General features: G+C 58.5%; 2 protein-coding genes across 4 annotated transcripts; one reads left to right on the top strand and one right to left on the bottom strand.

Moving 5' to 3' along the window:
- Positions 1 to 995: 995 nt before the first annotated feature.
- On the bottom strand, positions 996 to 8,165 carry LOC123369763 (zinc finger protein 668-like). Of its 3 annotated transcripts, none has more exons than XM_045015709.1 (3): positions 8,143 to 8,151; positions 7,832 to 7,925; positions 996 to 3,588 (listed from the first exon to the last, which is right to left on the bottom strand). In XM_045015709.1, exon 3 carries the CDS (start codon positions 3,556 to 3,558, stop codon positions 1,798 to 1,800), a length of 1,761 nt encoding a protein of 586 aa, XP_044871644.1. In that variant the 5' UTR covers positions 3,559 to 3,588; positions 7,832 to 7,925; positions 8,143 to 8,151; the 3' UTR covers positions 996 to 1,797. The 3 variants fall into 3 exon arrangements, with proteins under 3 accessions (XP_044871644.1, XP_044871643.1, XP_044871642.1); XM_045015708.1 differs by having other exon boundaries at positions 997 to 3,588; positions 7,843 to 7,925; positions 8,143 to 8,165; XM_045015707.1 differs by lacking the exon at positions 8,143 to 8,151 and having other exon boundaries at positions 997 to 3,588; positions 7,843 to 8,118.
- A 1,258-nt stretch (positions 8,166 to 9,423) lies between these two features.
- Positions 9,424 to 19,001, top strand: LOC123369758 (zinc finger protein 646-like). Its single transcript, XM_045015706.1, has 2 exons — positions 9,424 to 9,936; positions 13,295 to 19,001. Exon 2 carries the CDS (start codon positions 13,453 to 13,455, stop codon positions 18,535 to 18,537), a length of 5,085 nt encoding a protein of 1,694 aa, XP_044871641.1. The 5' UTR covers positions 9,424 to 9,936; positions 13,295 to 13,452; the 3' UTR covers positions 18,538 to 19,001.
- The last annotated feature ends 1,336 nt before the right edge of the window (positions 19,002 to 20,337 follow it).

The raw sequence follows: 20,337 nt of genomic DNA, 5'->3' as shown, positions 1-20,337 counted from the left end.
GGCCACCACTGAGTGCCTCCGGACCCCACCGTAAATGCAGAGAAACCCCTCCAATGCCAGTGGAGTCAGGCCAGGGTTCTGATCCCTGGGTAAATCCAGAGCAAGCCCAAGGCCCTGGCCCTGTGGGGCAGGCTGAGGGGGAGGTGAGGAAATTGGGCACGGGGTGGGGGGGGGAAGGAGGATGACCCTGGGTTGCCGTAGAGCAGGTTTGACGTGTCCTCCTCTCTTTCTGTTCTCCGTTTTGTCATATCCACCCTTCCATGCCCCGAGACCCCAACCCCAGAGTCCCACAGCCCCCCAATGCACCCCCCCCCATCAGGGGATTCTGCTCACTCCTTCACCCCCTGCTGGTAGGACCCCTACCCCCTGCATCCCCCTTATTCTTCCAGGGGTCACTCCCATTTCCTGCACCCCCATATGTTCCACCAGGGGTCTCCCTCACTCCATCCCAGCGTGCCCCCCCCATCTGCTTTTCTGTCTCCTTCCCACCCCAGGTCCAGCCCCCAGCACAAGACTCCTAGATTCTGGCCTGATTTGAGATGGGAGTGGGGTCTAGTGGGTTAGAGCAGGGGGGCTGGGAGCCAGGACTCCTGGGTTCTCTCCCTGGCTCCGGGAGGGGAGTGGGGTCTAGTGGGTTAGAGCAGGGGGCGCTGGGAGCCAGGACTCCTGGGTTCTCTCCCCAGCTCCGGGAGGGGAGTGGGGTCTTGGGATTAGAGCAGGGGGCGCTGGGAGCCAGGACTCCTGCGTTCTATCCCCGGCCCTGGGAGGGGAGTGGGGGCTGGTGGGTTAGAGCAGGGAGGGGCTGGGAGCCAGGACTCCTGGGTTCTCTCCCCGGCCCTGGGAGGGGAGTGGGGGCTGGTGGGTTAGAGCAGGGAGGGGCTGGGAGCCAGGACTCCTGGGTTCTCTCCCCGGCCCTGGGAGGGGAGTGGGGGCTGGTGGTTAGAGCAGAGAGGAGCTGGGAGCCAGGACTCCTGGGTTCTCTCCCTGGCCCTGGGAGGAGAGGAATCACAGCAAGTCCCGAGGCTACAAAAAGAGAGATTTATTTCATTGTCTTTTCACACCGGCACGAGGCCGATTTACAAAGAAGCTTTTGCCGGCGGTTACCACGAGCTTCCCTGAACTGCAGTTCAACCCTCTCGGCCCCACAAACCCGTCCAGCTCCCCTGCGCCCGCACGCCACGCCCAGCAGCCCATCAACCCATTGCTCTCACGGGTCGCTCCAATTCTCTCCAGCAGGGGGCAGCGCCGACCCCCTCGCCCCCCCACAGGTTTCTAGGCACGCGGACAGTGCATCACCAGTCAGCCATGCCCGATGGGGCGGGGCCTGGGAGTAGAGAGCCACGCCCCCTGGGAAAAGGAGGGGCCAGTACAGCCACACCCCCTGGAGAGGGAGGGGCATTGAACCACATGCTGCCCTCCTGTCATAATCTCCCCAGCCTCCTACCCCTCCCTAAAAGGAGCAGAGGGACAAAGGGAGGAGGCGGCCCACCTCCCTTGGGGAACAATAAGCAACCCCCTATGGGGGCTGAGGAGATGGAGAGGCGGGGGATGAGATTGGCAGATAGCCACGCCCTTAGAGGGAAGGGGAGGAGCCTGGGAGCACAGACCACACCCCCATGATGGCTGAGGAGGTAAGGAGCCCGAGGGGATCAGCAGGCTATGCCCACCTGCGGGGGGGGGTTACCAAAGAGCCACACCTCCCAGAAGGGGGAGGGGCCCCAGCGGCACACAGCCACGCCCCCTAAGGAGGGAGGGGCCCCAGCGGCACACAGCCACGCCCCCTAAGGAGGGAGGGGCTCAGGAGGACTGGCTCAGTCCTTCCGGCAGGCAGCCGTCAGGCCCGTCGGGGGGGTGGGCGGCCTCGGCAAGGGGTGGGCCGGGGGCGGGGCCGTGGGTGCGCAGGTGCTTGCGGAGGTCGGCGGCGCCGAGGAAGGCCTTGCCGCAGCGCTGGCAGCCGTGGGGCCGCACCCCGGAGTGGATGCGCTCGTGCTTGCGCAGGCCGGCGCGGTCGGAGAAGCCCTTGCCGCACTCGGGGCAGGGGAAGGGGCGCAGGCTGGGGTGGAGCCGCTCGTGCTTGCGCAGGTCGTAGGGCGAGGAGAAGGTCTCCCCGCATTCGGCACAAGTGAGCGCCCCGGGGGCCACCTCCGGGTGCTCCCCCCGCTGGTGGCGCCGCAACGCCGCAGCCTCGCCGAAGGCGGCCCCGCAGAGCCGGCAGATGTGCCGGGCCACAGCTCCCGCTTCCTCCTCCTCCTCCTCCTCCTCCTCCCCGCCCCGCCGCTCGCCGTGGGTCCGCTCGTGCTTGCGGAGGCTGGAGGAGACCACGAAGGTCTTGCCGCAGCGGCCGCACTTGAAGGGCCGCTCGCCCGAGTGCACCCGGTAGTGCTTGGTGAGGCTGGCCCGCTCGGCGAAGCTCTTCCCGCACTCCCCGCACTGGAACGGCCGCTCGCCCGAGTGCACCAGCTGGTGCCGCTTGAGATCCCAGGAGGCCACGAAGGTCTTGTCGCACTGCAGGCACTTGTAGGGCCGCTCGCCGGTGTGGATCCGCTGGTGCATGGCCAGGTCGGCCGGCTGGCGAAAAGCCTTGCTGCACTTGTCGCACTGGTACGGCTTGACGCCCTGGTGGGCCCGCTGGTGGCGCCGGAAGCTGGAGGGATCCGAGAACATGCGGCCGCACTGCGGGCAGAGGAACGGCTTCTCCCCGGAGTGGGTGCGCTGGTGGCTCTGGTAGGACGAGAGCTGGGTGAAGCCTTTGCCGCACTGGCCGCAGCAGTAGGGTTTCTGCTCCGCGTGGATGCGCTGGTGGCAGGTGAGCGAGGAGGAGCGGGAGAAGGCTTTGCCGCAGTCGGAGCACAGGAAGGGCTTCTCCCCGGTGTGGCTGCGCTCGTGGTTCTTCAGGTCCTTCAGCTCGGCGTAGGTCTTCTGGCAGGCGCTGCACTGGTAGGGGCGCAGGCCGGCGTGGATGCGCCGGTGCTTGCGGAAGACCGAGGGGTCGGCGAAGGCTTTGCCGCACTCGCCGCAGGTGTAGGGCTTCTCGCCCGTGTGGGCCCGCTGGTGGATCTTCAGCTTGGAGAGCGTGCCGTAGCCCTTGGCGCAGTGGGAGCAGCGGAAGGGCAGGTCGCCGGTGTGCCGGGCCATGTGGACGCGCAGGCACACCGGCTGCATGAAGGCCTTGCCGCACTCCTGGCAGATGAAGGGCTTCTCGCCCGTGTGGCTGCGTCCGTGGCTGCGCAGCTCCGGCGCCGTCTTGTAGGCCTTAGAGCACTGCAGGCACTGGAAGGGGCGCTCGGCCGAGTGGCTCAGCTGGTGCTTGTGCAGCTGCGAGCGGTCGGGGAACTCCTTGGTGCAGCTGGGGCAGGTGTGCTTGGCCGTGGCGGTGCCCCCGCCAGCGTGGCACTTGGCGTGGCGGAGCACCCGGGGCACGCTGGGGAAGGTCTTGCCACACGGCAGGCACTTGTAGCGCCGGCCGCACTTGGCATAGATGGCAGCCTCTTCTTTCTCCTCCTCTTCCTCCGAGTCACCCTCCAGCTTCACCACAATGCTCGCTTCCGGCTCCTCCATCTTTGCAGGGGAGGGACAGGGGGCTGCTCTCTGAAAGAGAAGGCAGGGCAGGGTTACAAGGAGGGGTCCGTAGTGAGATCAATCCCCCTTTGGATACGGTATGATGGCTGGGATGTGCATGAGGGAAAAATCCCACTACTTCCACCAATGTGTCCATTGAGCTGCCTACAGACTGAACTAGCACTGAATAATCCTGCTCTTGCTATGAGTGCAGCTGTTGGGCTCCCTATAGACTAAACTAGAAAGGTATAATCCCACCTCTAGCTGCTCTAGGGCTGCCTGTAGACTAAACTAGCAAAATATAATCCCACTGCTAACACCAATGGAGTCATACAGGAGGGGAAGGACAGACCAGCCATTAGGGCACTAACTGAAGGCTCAGGAGGTCTGGATTCATTACTCTGTCACAGATTCCTTGTGTGATCTTGGCGACATCACTTGTACTCTCTGGGCCTCAGTTTCCCCATTTGTAAAACGAGGTTAATAACAGTTCCTATGTCCCAGCGGGGCTGTGAGCATAAATAGCTAAAAGACTGTGAGGTGCTAAGATATTACGGCAATATGAGCCAAATAAGTATCTAAAAGAGGAAGACACTAAACCAGGAAAGTATAATTCCACCACTAGCCTGCACAGAACCTAGATTCAGATACTTATAATCCCATCAGCCCCTGCATGTAGAACAGGTCAATAGTTTATCATCCCACTACTGACACCAACGGGTCAACTGGGAGCACTCAAATGCTGCAGACAAAAGGGACATGGTTACACAGACGGCAGACCAGGTATTTATACACTCCCGTGGCTGCGAGTCTATTGTGTTCAAATGGAGAGCCAGACATTTGTTTTGCTACTCCAAGGAGCAATATCCTTAAAATCCAAGTAACATCATAGATCTGTTTTTCAAGGTCATCTATTTGCCTTTTCTTTTTCGGTCAAACACTGTAATGAGGCCACAAAAGGTCTCATGACTTTTGTAGGACCTACAATATTTCCGGATTTAGCCAGCCAGCAGAAGGTGCCCACATCGACGGGGCACGGTAATAGACAGAGGAGTCTCCTCTCAGCATCTTGGATTCTTTAACTAATGTCCTCTGCAGTTAAACTGAGTTTTAAAGATGCTCTGTACTGATGATAAAGCCCCAAGGTTTCCTGGGCACAAATCAATTTGCCAAAGGGCTCAGGGGCATTAAAGTTCCGAGCTCGGGTCTATTTCCACTTCGTGGCTTTTTGCCTCTCATCAGCCAGCCCTGCTATTTCCTGCTAATCTCAATGGACCCAGCCTTTCCTCCAATATCAGCGCCGATGTCTAGATTCCAAAGCCAGAAGGAACTATTGTGATCATCTAGTCTGACCTGGATAACACAGGCCAGAGAACACCCCCCTAGAATAATTCATCCATCCATCTTACTTTAAAAAGGGTCAGTGACAGAGAATCCACCATGACCCTCGATAAACTGTTCCAATGGCTAATTACCCTCCCCGTTAAAAATGTCCAGCTGCTTTCCAGTCTGAATTTGTCTCCAGCTTCCAGCCATTGGCTCACGGTAGACCTCCCTCTGCTAGCTCGAAGAGCCTGTTATTAAATATTTGTTCCCCGTGTAGATACTTGTAGACTGCAATCAAGTTGCCCCTGAACTTTCTCTTTGTTAAGACGAAGAGATTGAGCAATTTGAGTCTATCCCCAATAAGGCAGGTTTGCTAATCCTTTAATCTCAAGGCACTTTTCTGACCCCGTCTCCAATTTATCAACATCCTTCTTGAACGGTGGGCACCAGAGCTATAATAATAATAATAATAATAATAATTGGAGATATACCAATCTCCTAGAACTGGAAGGGATCTTGAAAGGTCATTGAGTCCAGCCCCCCTGCCTTCACTAGCAGGACCAATTTTTGCCCCAGATCCCTAAGTGGCCCCCTCAAGGATTGAACTCACAACCCTGGGTTTAGTAGGCCAATGCTCAAACCACTGAGCCATCCCTCAGGATTCCAGCAGAGGTCACCAGAGCTGGACACAGGATTCCGGCAGCGGTCGCACCGGGCCAAACAGAGGTAGAATAACCTCCCTCTTCCTATTCGAGATTCCCCTATCTATGCATCCCAGAACTGCATTAACTCTCTTGGCTACGGCAGGAGCTCCTGTTCCACTGAACAGGAAAGCAACATTTTTTCAGAGTCACTGCTTTCCAGGATGGAGTCCCCCCAACGTGGCAAGTAAAGCCCAAATTCTCTGTTCCTAGATGGATCCATTTACACTGAGCCGTATCAAAACACGTATTGTTTGCCTGAGCCCAGCTTACCAAGTGAGCCAGATCACTCCATATCAGTGACCTGGCCTCTTTATGATTTACCACTCCTCTAACGTTGGTGCTAGCTGCAAACCTGATCAGAGATAACTGTATGTTTTTTCGCAGGTCATTGATAAAAAATATTAACTAGCATAAGGCCAAGAACCGACTCCTGCAAGACCACGTTGGGACCACAACCGCTCAATGATGATTCCCCGTTTACAGTTACATTTGGAAACCTATCAGTTAGCCAGTTTTTAATCCACTTAATGGGGGCCGTGTAAATTGTATCGCACTCTAGTTTTTTTAATCCAACGTCGTATGGTACCATGTCAAATGCCTTACAGAAGTCTAAGGATGTTACATCAACACCATTACCTTTATCAACCAAATCTGTAATCTTATAAAAAAAAATCAAGTTAGTTTGACAGGAGCTATTTTCCGTAAATCCCTGGTGATCTGCATTAATTATATTACACTCCTTTCATGCTTTATTAATCCAGCCACTATCTTGCCCAGGATAATGTCAGGATTACCCGGATCATCCAGGTTACCCTTTTAAAAAAAACTGGCACTACATTAGCGGTCTTCTGTTCTTCTGGCACTTCCCCAGTGCTCCAAGACTTGCTGAAAAACCAACATTTCGAGACTGCAGAGGAAATGCAGACACTAGAGCCCCTTTGGTTTAGTAGCCCTGAGCAGGAGAAGCAAACAGGGAGTCAGGTGCACAGATTTCTTTGTTGCAACGAGCACGCAGACATGCAGCAAACATGGGGTGCGGGGCATGGATTGTTTAGTTGCACCGATGAGCAAAGCTAACCGGGTCTCTTTAGGACCAAGAATTGCAAGGGTTAGGGGGGCCAGAGACCTCGGACAGCCCCAGAGGGCAGCAGTTTGCAGGTATTTGCCATTCTGGAGAGTAGCATCCCCTCTCCCTCCGAGGAATTTTGTGCATCATTTCTTGCTTTGCATTGGACCTGCCGGGAGGCAGAAAGCAATTGCAAAGGGACTGTCTTTAGGACCGGAGGAGGCGAGACCGGTGCGCCGAGGGGGGGGGGGGGGAGTGTCATCCTGCAGAGACAGGGAAAGAACAGCGCAAGGAAGCAGAGATGGGCCGCATTTCTGCGTGGGTTTGCACGGCTCCAATTGCAAAGCAAAATGGCTGTAGCTAGGACCAGGGGAAGGTGGGAAATGCAACCCACAGGGGGCTAGTAGGTAGGACGGGACTGCCAAGGGGAACTCGCCTCTCTTTGTGCATTCGAGCTTGGAGGAAAATACCGAGCGGGGCGTCAGTTGCATATGTTGCAACACAAGCCAAGCAACATGGCCCGGGGGTGGGGGGGAGAAGAGAGATGTGCAAGGCGAGGCCTTTTGCAAAGGGAAAGCCCCCCTTCCAAAGCAATCATTGCATGGCTCCGCGCTTGCAAAATGGCTGGTTTTAGGACCAAGGGAGGAGACGCCGCCCCAAGGAGGCAATGCAAAGGAGAGAGATGCTGGAAAAGAGTATGCAAAAAAAAAAAAGGGAGGGGGGAAGAAGGGGGTATTCATCGTCTCCTTCTCCGCGCTGAAATATCGAGAGTTTGCAAACGAAAGTCGCCTCGCGAGCCGTGCAAAGGCAGCGAGGGCTCGCGGCAGGGCGCTGGCTCTTGTCGCTTGCAAAATGGTTCTCTCTAGGACCACGGGAGGAGACGCCCCCCCCCCCGCCTGCCGGGGAAGGGTTTGCAGCGAGGCTGCCCCAGCGTGCACCCGAGGCGGACAAGCCGCCTGGCCACCCAGGCTGTCTGCCGGGGCTGGCTGCGCCGGGCCGGCTACCGGGGCTGGTTGGCACCGGGCTGGCAAGGAGCAGGGCTGGTTGCAAAATGGCTGGGTCTAGGACCGGGGGGAGAGGCTCTCCCCTAGGAAGGGGGGGCAGTTTGCAAAGGAGATTTTGCCCCCCCAGGAGCTGGCGTGAATGCACGGTTCGGGCGGGCTTGCAATGGACTAACCTCCGCCTTACCTGGCTTCTGCCTCTCTTTTGCTGCTGCTGGAGCGGCTGTTCCCCACTCCCGGCTGGAGCGGAATGAGTCAGCCCCTAGGACCCTGAGGGAGGAGAAGACAACAGTAGAGGAGGGGGGGCGTGGGGGGGGGAGAAATGCAAAGTAAAGGAGCCGCTTAAAGGGATATTAACACCCCCCCTCCATAGCCCAGCAGGCCTCCTGCCCTGGGGGATTGATTGCCTCCAGGCTGGGGGGGCTGCTACACCCCCAGGGCCTGGCGGGTGGGGTGGAGGAGGGCAGTTGATGGCAAAGGTAGGAACCTTGCTTCCCGGTGGGCTGTTGGGGGGCGAGAAGAGGTTGGGAGGCGCACCGCAGGAAGTGTGGCACGCCATGCACAGCACGGAGGAGGGCGGGTGGGTGTGGCCATAACCGGAAGTGTGGCACGCAGATCATCCAATAGGAGAGGGGGTGGTGGTGGGGGTGGTACAAACTATCTTATAGGGGACACACCCCCAGCAAGGGGACTGACGGGGATATTGCACAGGGAGGGAGTGGGATAGAACCCAGGAGTCCTGGGTCCCAGCCGCTCTAACCACTAGACCCCACTCCCCTCCCAGAGCTGGGGAGAGAACCCAGGAGTCCTGACTCCCAGCCCCTCCTGCTCTCACGCACTAGACCCCCCCCCCCCACTCCAGTACCAGAGCTGGAGAGAGAACCCAGGAGTCCTGACTCCCAGCCCCTTCTGCTCTCACCCACTAGACTCCCTCCCTCCCTCCAGTCCCAGAGCTGGGGAGAGAACCCAGGAGTCCTGACTCCCAGCCTCTCCTGCTCTCACCCACTAGACCCCACTCCCCTCCCAGAGCTGGGGAGAGAACCCAGGAGTCCTGGCTCCCAGCCTCTCCTGCTCTCACCCACTAGACCCCACTCCCCAGTCCCGGAGCTGGGAGAGAACCCAGGAGTCCTGACACATTGAGGGGGAAGGATTTGACTGTATCATAACGCTGTTGGGGGGTGGGGGTCGGTTTTTCTCTGTGCCCTTTGGATGAAAGTTGCAGGGATTTGGCTTGGAGGCGGGGGGGGGGAGGGTAACTTGGCCCCAGGAGCAGCGTGTGGGGGACCCCTTTACAAGGGGCACCCCCGGAAGTGCAGCCCCATGCCCAGGCAGGGGGGGGCGGGCCTCTCGGGAAGCCTTTCCCCGCTGCACATTTCCTGTTTCCTAGCAACAAAAGGAAGTATTTGTTGTGCCCGAGCCTGGGTGACTCTTGCCGCCCCGGCCCCCCGGCGGAGGGGGCAGCAGGGCCTGGGGGGGGGGTTGCAGACGCCCCCCGCCCCCCCGCAGCAGGGCAGCGCCGGGGGCTACAGGGGCCGGGCCCCGCTCGCCGCGTGGGGCGGAGCAGCGCCGCCCCCACGGGCTGGGGGGCGAGAGTCCCACCCCCACGGGGGGGCCGCGGAGTTGCCTTGCCCGCCTGGAGCCCCCCCCCCGCAGGGAAACCAGCCCCCCGGCGGGCAGGTGTCTCGTCTCTTCCAGGGGAGCGGGGAGCCCCCCCCGGCGCGAGCCCCCCCCCCCGGCTCGGCCCCCCCCTGCGTTGGAAGAACGGGGGGTTCGCCCGGCCCGGGCGTTCCTGCCGCCACCGAACTGGGGTTCGCGCCCCCGGGGCTCTGCCTCCAGCCTCGCCGACCCCTGCGAGCGCCGCTCTCCAGCAGCTGCGGTGGGGGGGTCCCGCCCCGGGGATGTGGCGCCCGCCTCTCGGACACCCCCTGGATCCGGAGCCTCGGGGCTGGAGCCCCTGGGAGCGGCTGTAGCCAGCACGTCGGGGGACAGCAGCCGGGAGCGCCCCCCTTCCAGCCTGGATCCAGACCCCGCTGGGATCCAGCACTGAAGACTGAACTCCACCAAAAGTCTGTGCCGGCCCCTCCCCTGGGGGGATAAGGCACCCCGGGGAGCCCTGTAATTTTGGGGCTACACATTTCCTCTCTCCCTTGTACCCTGAAGATCCTGGGTTTGCCTCCGCGTCTGGCTGTCGCTTGGGGTGTGACTCCCTCCCTGGAAACTGCTTCAGCTCCCCTGCCCTGGCCTGGGTGTCGCCTCTGGGATGCTGTTCTGGACCCTGGAGGTAAGAGGCTGGTTTTGGGGGGTGCTGGGTTGTACTAGGGGGGGGTCAGGGCCCATCGGTGTCCTAAAGCCTCATGAAGTCTTTTAAAACACTTTTTCCTGTTGTGCTTATGAAGTGGGTGGAGATTGTTGTTCTCGTTTTATGAATGGATAAACCCTGGCGCAGAGACGGGGACTTGCCTGAGGTTGCAAAAGAAGTGTGTCTCAGAGCTGGGGACCCAGGAGTCCTGGCTCCCAGCCCCTCTCTGCTCTAACCCACTGGACCCCACTCCCCTCCCAGAGCTGGGGAGAGAACCCAGGAGTCCTGGCTCCCAGCCCCCTCTGCTCTAATCCACTAGACCCCACTCCCCTCCCAGAGCTGGGGAGTGAACCCAGGAGTCCTGGCTCCCAGCCCCCTCTGCTCTAATCCACTAGACCCCACTCCCCTTCCAAAGCCGGGGTTAAATCCCAGACGTCTTGCTAATTCCATCCTCCCTCCCTGCAATTTTAAATTAGATGCAATTGTTTCTCACCCTTCCTTAGCTAAAAATTGTGTGGAGTGGCTGTGTGTCCTATATGCCGTGTCCCGCCCTAGAAGCAGCTGCATTGCAATACAGGATGAGTAATCCCCAGGCAGCATCATTATGTGGCTGTTACCCATCTGACCCTCCCCAGAGTGGCAGCATCTCAGTGCCAGGCGAATCATCCCTGTGCTGCATTGCTGTGCAGCTGTTCCCCTGCTAGCCCACCCCAGAGGCAGCCGCATCTCAGCGTTGAGTGAAATGTATTATCCCCAAAAACACGCCTTAGCTGTCCTTTTCTCTCCCAAGGTTGTGGAGTGGCCTAATTTACCTGCTCGCTATGAGCACGATCAAGTCACGTTGGAGGCTAGAAACTTTGAAAGCCTGTTTTGTTTTTTTTTAAAAGGCTCCCAATTATAAAGAGTGACTGAATGGAAAACAGCCACCCACCCACACCCGCCGGTTGACCCGCCCTGAGAGATTGCTGTTTCTTTAGCAAACTGTGGGCCATTGACAACTCACAAGTCTTAAAGTTCCCCCAACAGATTGCGTGTCGTGCCGCCAAAAATTCTTCTCCGGGGCTTCCACTACTTATGCGTCATCTCCAGCCCATGGTGGTTTTTGCTTGTGGGGGCAGAAAACATCGATTGTTAATTTTGCCTTGTCACATAAATCCTGTGTGTTTGGTGCTGTCCCCTGCTAGAGGGAATCAGGGCCCCCAAGGTGTGTGTGTTTTCCCACCCTGATGTTTTGTTGATCTTTAACATGTGGAGCCTACTACAGGTGTTCAGAACCTCAGAAGTAATATATGGAGATAGGCCTATCTCACAGAGCTGGAAGGTCATTGAGCCCAGCCCCCTGCCTTCACTAGCAGCACCAAGTACTGATTTTGCCCCAGACCCCTAAGTGGCCCCTTCAAGGTTTGAACTCACAACCACTGGGCTATCCCTGCCCCCAAGAAATGGCTTGATGGTGCTCAGAAATAGGCCTGGGTGATGTTACATTTTTTTAGGGGCAAAGGTTGCAAATTAATCAAGTGGTTTTTTCCTCTGCTGCATCTGAGTTATATTAGCACTGTATTTACCTCTTTACAGGTGGCAATATGGAGTCATGCCCTTTTCTAATTACTGTAATTAAAGCAGTGTGCCTTAAGTTAGCCGTGCCCTAGTCGAGGTGAAGACACTTATTGCAGGTGTTAATGATAGCCTTACTAAACATGAGTTGGTATCTGTTTTCCCCATGTAATGATGGGGAAACTGAGGTGTGGGGAAAGGAATGACTTATCTTGTTTGGTCATAGAACATCAGGGTTGGAAGAGACCTTAGGAGGTCATCTAGCCCAACCTCCTGTTCAAAGCAGGACCCATCCCCCAGACAGATTTTTGTCCTAGGTCCCTAAGTGGCCCCCTCAAGGATTGAGCTCACAACCCTGGGTTTAGCAGGCCAATGCTCAAACCACTGAGCGATCCCTCCCCTGCTTGGGGGGTGAGTGACTCAGTGGTCAAAGACACAGAGTATAGAACTCAGGCGTCCTGACTCCCAAGCTCCACTAACCCCGAGAGCAGCAGTTCTCAGCCAGGGCTCTGAGGTCCCCCGGGAGGGGCTGCGAGGAGATTTCGGGGGATCCACCAAGCAGAGCCAGCATTAGAGTCACTGGGGCTCAGGGCAGAAAGCCGAAGCCCCACCACTCAGGGCTGAAGCAACGTTGCTTCACGGGGCTCTCTGTGGCGTGGGGCCTCGGGCAACTGCCCTATTTGCTACCCCCTAACGCCAGCCCTGGCTTTTATATGCAGAAAAACTGTTGTGGTGGCGCAGGTGAGCTGTGGAGTTTTTATAGCATGTTGGGTGGGGGCCTTAGAGAGAAAAAGGTTGAGAACCCCTGTACTGGAGTCCAGTCCCCTCTCAGGGCCAGCCATGGAACCCAGGAGTCCTGACTCCCAGCTGCCCCTCCCCCTGCCATGCACCCTAACCCACTAGACCCCATGCCGCTCCCAGAGCTGGGGATAGAACCCAGGAGTCCTGGTTCCTTTTGGGAGAGAACTGAGTGTTCGTGACAGTGAGGGGTGTAGATCCCTGACCGGGGCGCGCACAGTTCTGCCAGTGCCCCTCAGTCTCGTTCTGCAGACCCCTGCAATGCCAGCCCTGGGCTCCCCCGCCGCTCTGCTAGTGCCCCTCAGTCCTGCCCTGCAGCCCCAGGCTTTTCTTAAACCGAGTGCTCATCCAAAACATGACACGAGCGAGGAAGCCGGGGACGGAGGCCTGCTGACTGTTTCATTTGTAACCTGTGCTCGGCCTGGAGCTAGTCCGCAGCGGGGACAGCCTGGTTCCTTTGCGTCCCGGAGAGAGCTGTCCGTGACTGGTGGTCTGCCAGGCAGGCCGGCCGGCTTCGTTTTCCCTTCTCAGACACACTGAGACATCAGATGTTTGTCTTCAGTTTCTTACATGCTGTTTTATGTAGAACAAGACTCCTAGGTTCTATCCATAGCCCTGGGAGGGGAGTGGGGTCTAGTGGTTAGAGCAGAGGGTCTGGCAGCTAGGACTCCTGGGTTCTGTCCCCAGCCCTGGGAGGGGAGTGGGGTTGAGTCGGTTGGAGGAGGGCTGGGAACCAGGATTCCTGGGTTCTCTCCCTGGCTCTGCTGTGTGGCATTTGCTGTCTGATATCCTTCCACCCATCAGGGTATCAAACAGCATAGCCCAGGGTAACCCCGTCTGGTCCCCGTTTCTGTGCCTCCTTGGGCTTAGCTCCCCTGGTCTGGAGAGGATGAAGCCATGGGTCCGGCAGCAGCCGGATGTGAGCTTGTATGTACGACATTCATTTGGCGCCGTTTTAACCCCTCTTCCCTTGCTTGTGTCCCCACAGCTGCCGCCTTGGGATGCCATAAGGAGCCAGAGAAGGAGGAGGAAGAAGAAACAGGAGGGGATGCAGGCTCGTTGCGCCGGAAACGGAGCTTTCTGGGCTGCCGGCCCGGCCCTGTGAAGCCGGCGGAGACAGTGCCCTCCCGCCGTCCGATGTGAGCGATGGAAGAGCCCAGCTGCGAGCCGAGCCAGCCGCAGCGGGAGGAGCGGCCCTTCAAATGCGGGCAGTGCCAGCGTAGCTACCGCCACGCCGGCAGCCTGGTCAACCACCGGCGCACCCACGAGGTGGGACTCTTCACCTGCCTGCTGTGTCGCAAGGAGTTCTCCAACCCCATGGCCCTGAAGAATCACCTCCGCATCCACACCGAGGAGAGGCGCCACCGGTGCCCGGACTGCGGCCGCAGCTTCCGCATCGCCTCCCAGCTGGCCAGCCATCGCCATTCGGCCCATGGCCAGAAGAGGGAGGAGGACGGGGAGAACAACTTCCAGCAAGGGCAGGACTCCTCGTCGTCAGAGGCCGACGTTTTCCCTGCGCTAGAGGGCGGCGGCGCCGGGACGTTGCTGAGCAACCTGGAGAAATACATCGCCGAATCGGTGGTGCCGGCCGATTTCTCCCAGCTGGAATTCCCCGGCAAAGCGGAGGAAGGCCAGGAGGCCCCTGGCGTGCCGGCAGAGGAGCGGCGCTATAAATGCAACCAGTGCGATAAGGCCTACAAGCACGCGGGCAGCCTCACCAACCACAAGCAGAGCCACACCTTGGGCGTCTACCAGTGCGCCGTCTGCTTCAAGGAGTTCTCCAACCTCATGGCGCTCAAGAACCACTCCCGGCTGCACTCGGAGTACCGCCCCTACAAGTGCCCGGTGTGCTGCAAGGCTTTCCGCCTGCCCAGCGAGCTGCTGAGCCACCAGAAGGCCCACGAGAAAGCCCGGTGGGCCGGGAGAGCCCCCTCGGAGGGCTCGGAACACAGCGTCTCGGAGGAGGACTCCATTGAGACTTCGGCCAAGCTGGATATCTACCAGCCGCCGGCAGCTGCCTTCGGAGAGGGCACCCCCTGCAGTTTGAAGGACGGGGCGAAGGCTGGGGGCGGGGACCGGGGCAATCCGGATGGGGAGCTGTGCGTGAGGTGTGGGGGAAGCTTCGCCGATGAGGAAGAGCTGAGGAACCACAGCTGCCTCTACCCAGAGGAGGAGGAGGAGGAGGAAGAGGAGAAAGAGGATGGGGGTGGCTTGGCCCAACCCACGATGGATTCGGAGGGAGCCTGGGAGGCCAGCGGTAAGGACGGAGACCAAGCACGGCCCTACCGGTGCGGGGAGTGCGGCCGGACCTACCGCCATGCTGGCAGCCTCATCAACCACAAGAAAAGCCACCAGACGGGCGTCTACAGCTGCAACTTCTGCTGCAAGCAGCTCTTCAACCTGGCGGCCCTCAAGAACCACCTGCGGATACACCTCAAATCCAAGCCGGCCTCCCGGCCCGGCCTCCAGTACTCCTGCCCCCCGGCGCCCGAAGAGGCCGCTTGCCACCTCTACCAGAGCCCCGCAGAGCCAGCTGGTGGGGAGAGGGCCACGGAGCCGCCGGGCCGTGGGGAAGCAAGTGGAGGAGATGCTCTCAAAGAGGAGGAGACCGGTTGTGTGGAGGAGGAAGAGGACGGGGCATCAGAGGAGCGGCCTTACCGCTGCGGGGAGTGCGGCCGGACCTACCGGCACCGGGGTAGCCTGGTCAACCACCGGCACACCCACCGGACGGGCGTCTACCAGTGCTCCCTGTGCCCTAAGCAGTACTCCAACCTGATGGCCCTACGCAACCACGTCCGCATGCATTTCCGAGCGGCGCGCGGCAAGGAGCGGGGGAGTTACGCCTGCACCAGCTGCGGAGAGAGCTTTGAGGAGGAGGCAGAGTTCCAGTGGCACCAGCTGCGCCATGCAGCCGGGGATGCCGCCCCCTGCCCCCAGGAGGGGAAGGAGGAGGAGGAGGAACCGGGCAGTGTCCACACGCGGGAGGCGGCGCTGCTGCTGGCCATCAAGCGAGATGTGGAGGAATTGGAGGCGGCGGGGCCGGCGCCGGGGATGTCTCACATCTGTGGCTGCTGCGGGATGATCTTCCACGACCTGGGCAGTTTGCAGAGCCACGCCCTGGCGCACGGCGACGGGGAAAAAACTGGCACGGGAGAGGGTGAGGCGGAGCTGCCGGGCAGACGGGTGTACAGCTGTGAACTCTGTGGCAAGTCCTACCGCCACTCGGGCAGCCTGATCAACCACAAACAGACGCACCAGACGGGGGATTTTGAGTGCTCGCTCTGTGCCAAACGCTTCTCCAATGTGGCTGCCTTCAAGAGCCACTTACGTGGACACCAGAAGCCAAGGAAGGGCCGGGCGGAGGAGGAAGAGGAAGGGAGTGTGGCAGAGGCGGAGCCCAGAGATGCCCCTGACGGCACGATGCAGCCGGACGGAAGTGGAGATGTCGGGCGTGGTGGCCCGGAGAGTACCCGGGTTGGCGAGGAGGGGACGCTGGGCAAGGAGGAGTCCCAGCGGAGCTACAATCTGCGGGGAGGCAGCGCGGTGAACGGCTGGCAACACCCGAAAGAGGAGGAGGAGGCCGAAGCGTCACCGTCCAGCAGCCACAACTCTCAGCCCTACCCGTGCGAAATCCTCGACCACAAGCACAGCCAGCAGCTGGGCATATACCAGTGTTCTCTGTGCCCGAAGGAGTACTCAAACCTGGAGGCACTGAAGAGTCACTTCCGTGGCCATGCCACGGCCCAGCAGCCGGGCGCCAGCACCGAGGAACGTCCCTTCCTTTGCAGCCTCTGCGGCATGATCTTCCCAGGCGAGACGGACCTGCAGCACCACCATGGCCTGGCTCATGACAGGGAGGGGGAGCCTCGGGAAGGCAGCTTGGAGGCCGGCAAGGATGCCGCTTTCCCCGGGTTCCAGCAGGAGGCGGAGGGGCGCCCAGATGAGCGCGACGGGGAGGAAGAGATGCTCCTCTCCCATATCTGTGGCTACTGCGGGCAGACGTTTGACGACATGGCAAGCCTTGAAGAGCACAGCCTGGGCCACCGAGAGGAGAAGGAAGCGGCGCTGGCTGATACCACCATCCAGCTGCGGCTGGGACCGCGTCCGGAGCTGCCGGAAGAGCAGAAGTCCGGCCTGACGCCCCCAGACAGCCGTCCCTATGCCTGTAGGCAATGTGGGAAAACCTACCGGCACGGCGGCAGCCTGGTCAACCACAAGAAGACCCACCAGGTGGGAGATTACCAGTGTGGCGTCTGCTCTCGGCAGTACCCCAATCTGTCCGCCTACCGCAACCATCTCCGTAATCACCCCAAGTGTAAGCTGAATGACAGCCGGCCGCCCGGCAACGGGGACGGTGTAGGGAAGGAGACAGCGCTCCCGCACGGCAGGGAGGGAGGAGAGGCGGCTGCGGCCCCAGCTCCCGGAAAACAGGACCCAAGGGCCAGCGATGGCGAGGAGTGCAAGCTGCATGTGTGTGACGTCTGTGGGGAGCTGTGCCAGGGGGCAGCGGGGCTGGAGGCACACTGTGCCGCTCAGCACCCGGAGGAGGAGGAGGAGGAAGAGCTGGTCAGTGTTGCCGAGGAGGAGGGCGGCAGCGGCGGCAGTGGGGAGGAAGGTGCCGCATCAGAGCGCCCCTTCTGCTGCGAGCAGTGCGGCCGGAGCTACAAGCACGCGGGCAGCCTGATCAACCACAAGCAGACCCACAAGACGGGCCTCTTCCGCTGCGCCATCTGCCAGAAGCTCTTCTACAACCTCATGGCCCTGAAGAACCACAACCGCATCCACTTTGAGACCAAGCGCTACAAGTGCACCCAGTGCCCCAAGGCCTTCCGCCTCCAGAAGCAGCTTGCCAGCCACCAGCGTGTCCACCGCGAGAGGAGACCGCCACTGCCCGCCTCGTCCTCCAGAAAGTTGGCTCACGCCAAGAGAGCAGGCAAGGCCCACGCCGACAGTGGCGGGGTCTCGGAGCCGCCCGCTGCCTCCAAGAAGGACCCCGAGGAGCGGCCATACCGGTGTGAGCAATGTGGGCGGACCTACCGCCATGCCGGCAGCCTTCTCAACCACCGCAAGAGCCACAAGACCGGCCATTACTGCTGCCCCGTCTGCCCCCGGGCCTACCCTAACCTCATGGCCCTCAAGAACCACCAGCGCATCCACTTCGAGGTCAAGCGCCACCGCTGCCCCGACTGCGGCAAAGCCTTCAAATGGCAGAGGCAGCTGGTGAGGCACCAGCTGATCCATGCCCAGCGCCGGCCTCGTCCTGGCAGCAGGAGCTCCCCTGGCCGCCCCTTATTGGAGGGCAATAGCCTTGTCCGGAGCAAGACGGCACGAGAATGGCGGGCCGCCCGGAGGGAACAGGGCAGCAGCCACATTGACGCCTCAGGTGGCCACAGTGACGGTGGCCATCTTGGCACTACCTCAGGTGGCCATGTTGATGGTACCTCAGGCCCTCATGTTGACAGCAGCCATGTTGGCAGTGCATCAGTTGGTACCTCAGGTGGCCATGTTGGTGGTGCCTCAGGCAGCCATGTTGATAGCAGCTCTGTTGGCGGTACCTCAGGCAGCCATGTGGGCAGTGCATCAGTTGGTGCCTCAGGCGGCCATGTTGACACTGGCACCCAAACCCCAGTGGGTGTCACTCAGGTGCCCCTTGGCCCTTTCCAGTGCCCGGTCTGCCCCAAGCAATTTCCCACCCCATCAGCCCTCAAGAACCATGGCCGGGTCCACACTAAGAAGCGTTTTGAGTGCTCGGAGTGCGGCAAGGCCTACCGGGCCTCTCGGGACTTGGTCCAGCACCTGTGGCGGCACCAGGCCGAGGCAGAGGCTGGGTCCACTCCTGGCACCAACGGCCTGGTGGACCAGCGCCCCTACAAGTGCGACCGTTGCGAGCGGACGTACCGCCACGCTGGCAGCCTCCTCCACCACAAGAAGGTCCACACCACCGGTCTCTACCGCTGTCCCGCCTGCCTGAAGGAGTTCCACAACCTCCTGGCCCTCACCTACCACCTCCGCACCCACTCGGACAAGAAAGGCCGCCGCTGTCCGGACTGTGGCCAGGCCTTCCGGACTTCCAGCCGGCTGGCCAGCCATGCCAAGGCCTGCCACGGCCAGGCCGGCTACGCCAAAGCCAGCCACGCTGCCACAGGAGGGGCTCAGGGGCCTGAGGCGGGCTCCTGCCAGGACGCGGGGGTGGATGGCAGTGCCACTGCTGCCATGGGGCAAGTTAGCTGAGGGTCGTGCGAATGACTGTGCGAATGTGTGGGTGGGTGGGGGACGAGAGGGGATGGAGAGATGGAGGTGGGGAGTCAATGTCTATCGTTGTCCTAGCACCAAATCATTAGGAAGGGGAGGAATTTTCAGAGGCACAAATGGAGGTGGCTGGGAGAGGTGCCCAGTCTGCCAGTGGGAGAGAGGCAGTTTGTGGGTGCCATGGAACAATCAGTGAGGGAGGTTTTGGGGTGGACCCCAGTTCTCCAATGGGTGGGTGAGGGGAAGCGGTGTTCGTTTGATTCTCTGCTGCCTTTTGTGCCTCTGAGAACTTTCCCTTTAACCCTGTGTTACCTTGTTTCGGCCCCTAATTCAGGAGAGATCTTAAGCACCCGCTTTACTCTAAGCACGTGCTTAAATCCAATTGATTACAATCAAGTTTTTAATCAGCTTGGCCGTAATTCTCAATAGATTCCACTGAAATTGGTTCAGATGGGGCTTCAGTGATCTCCTGCACAGGAGCCTGAACGTTGTGGTTTTAAAAACAAAACCACACAACATGGGTGCCATGTTTTTATTTTGGTTTGGTTTGGTTTGGTTTTTCGACGTCTGTAGAATTTAATTTTCTGGTTTGTTTTGACCAATTCCCAGCTCCTTTTTAAATGGTGTCTGTTACTGGAGAAGAAGGACATTTTAAAAATTGCTTTCATTTGAAAAAATAATAATTTTGCCCCTAAAAATTGACACGTGGAAAAAAATCGTCTCCTTTTTTACCTCCCCCCCCCCCCAAAATTGGCTAAGATGCCCCCCTGCAAAAAGTCTAAATATATTTAATTTCAAATATCTGTAATTTAACAAAAACTTTTAAAAATAGACACATTTTGTCTGAGACTGTTTTTGTTGTGTTTTTTTTGGAAGAGGGAGAGAATTATAATTATATATGGAAATTTTAAATTTCCTCCTCAATCAGCAAAAGTTGGTCTTAAAACAAACAAACTTTTTTGTAAAAGAGGAAACAAAGTACTAAAAAGGCACACTTTTTGTACTGAGAGCAAATTGCCTTAATTATAATAATTTTCCTCCCAAAATAAAAACAAAAAAAAATTTTAAAAAGAGAAGTAAATTTCTGTATAAGGCAAAAAGGAAAATACAAATTTTAAACCCCCCGGAAAAGAATCAAATCTGAATTTTAAACCAACTTTTCCCTTGTGAACAACACACATTTGAAACCATTTGCTTAGAGACTCCTTTTGGGGGGGGGGGGGAAACAGCCCAGAAAACAGTACCAGTCTTTCAAGAGAGAAAAATGTTGGGGTGTTTTCAACTGAGGTATTGAATTGTGATCGTAGAAAAAATGTCCTCCTTCGTGGGTTGGGATAAAAGATAGTTATACCTCCCAGAAATAGTTATCACTGTGCTACTGATCCAAGATGTATGAATATTTTTTATTGTCCTCTGGTGCAGAATATGTAAGTGTATTGCAGAAATCCTGACGGTACTCAGATCTCTCTCATAAAGCAGTCTTCTCTTTTAGAAACGCCAACACTTAAATTTTTCCTGTGTTTGTCTCGGTACGTGGAACGGTTTTAAAAGAAGATTCTGCGCCCCCCCCCCCACTCCAACCACAAAACCAAAATCCCAGCCCCCTCCAATCTAACCCATTAGACTCCCCTCCCAGAGATGGGGATAGAACCCAGGAGTCCTGACTCCCAGCCCCTCTCCATCCCTCGCTCTAACCATTAGTCCTTGCTCCCCTCCTGGAACCTTGTTAATATTTAAGTGACCCTTGTTCTTCCCCCAGCTGTAATTTGGTGGCTCTGCTGT

This window comes from Mauremys mutica, chromosome 4 (assembly GCF_020497125.1).
Source record: "Mauremys mutica isolate MM-2020 ecotype Southern chromosome 4, ASM2049712v1, whole genome shotgun sequence".
In the NCBI taxonomy this organism is placed as follows: Eukaryota; Metazoa; Chordata; order Testudines; family Geoemydidae; genus Mauremys; species Mauremys mutica.
This window is presented reverse-complemented; position numbering and strand designations above follow the sequence as displayed.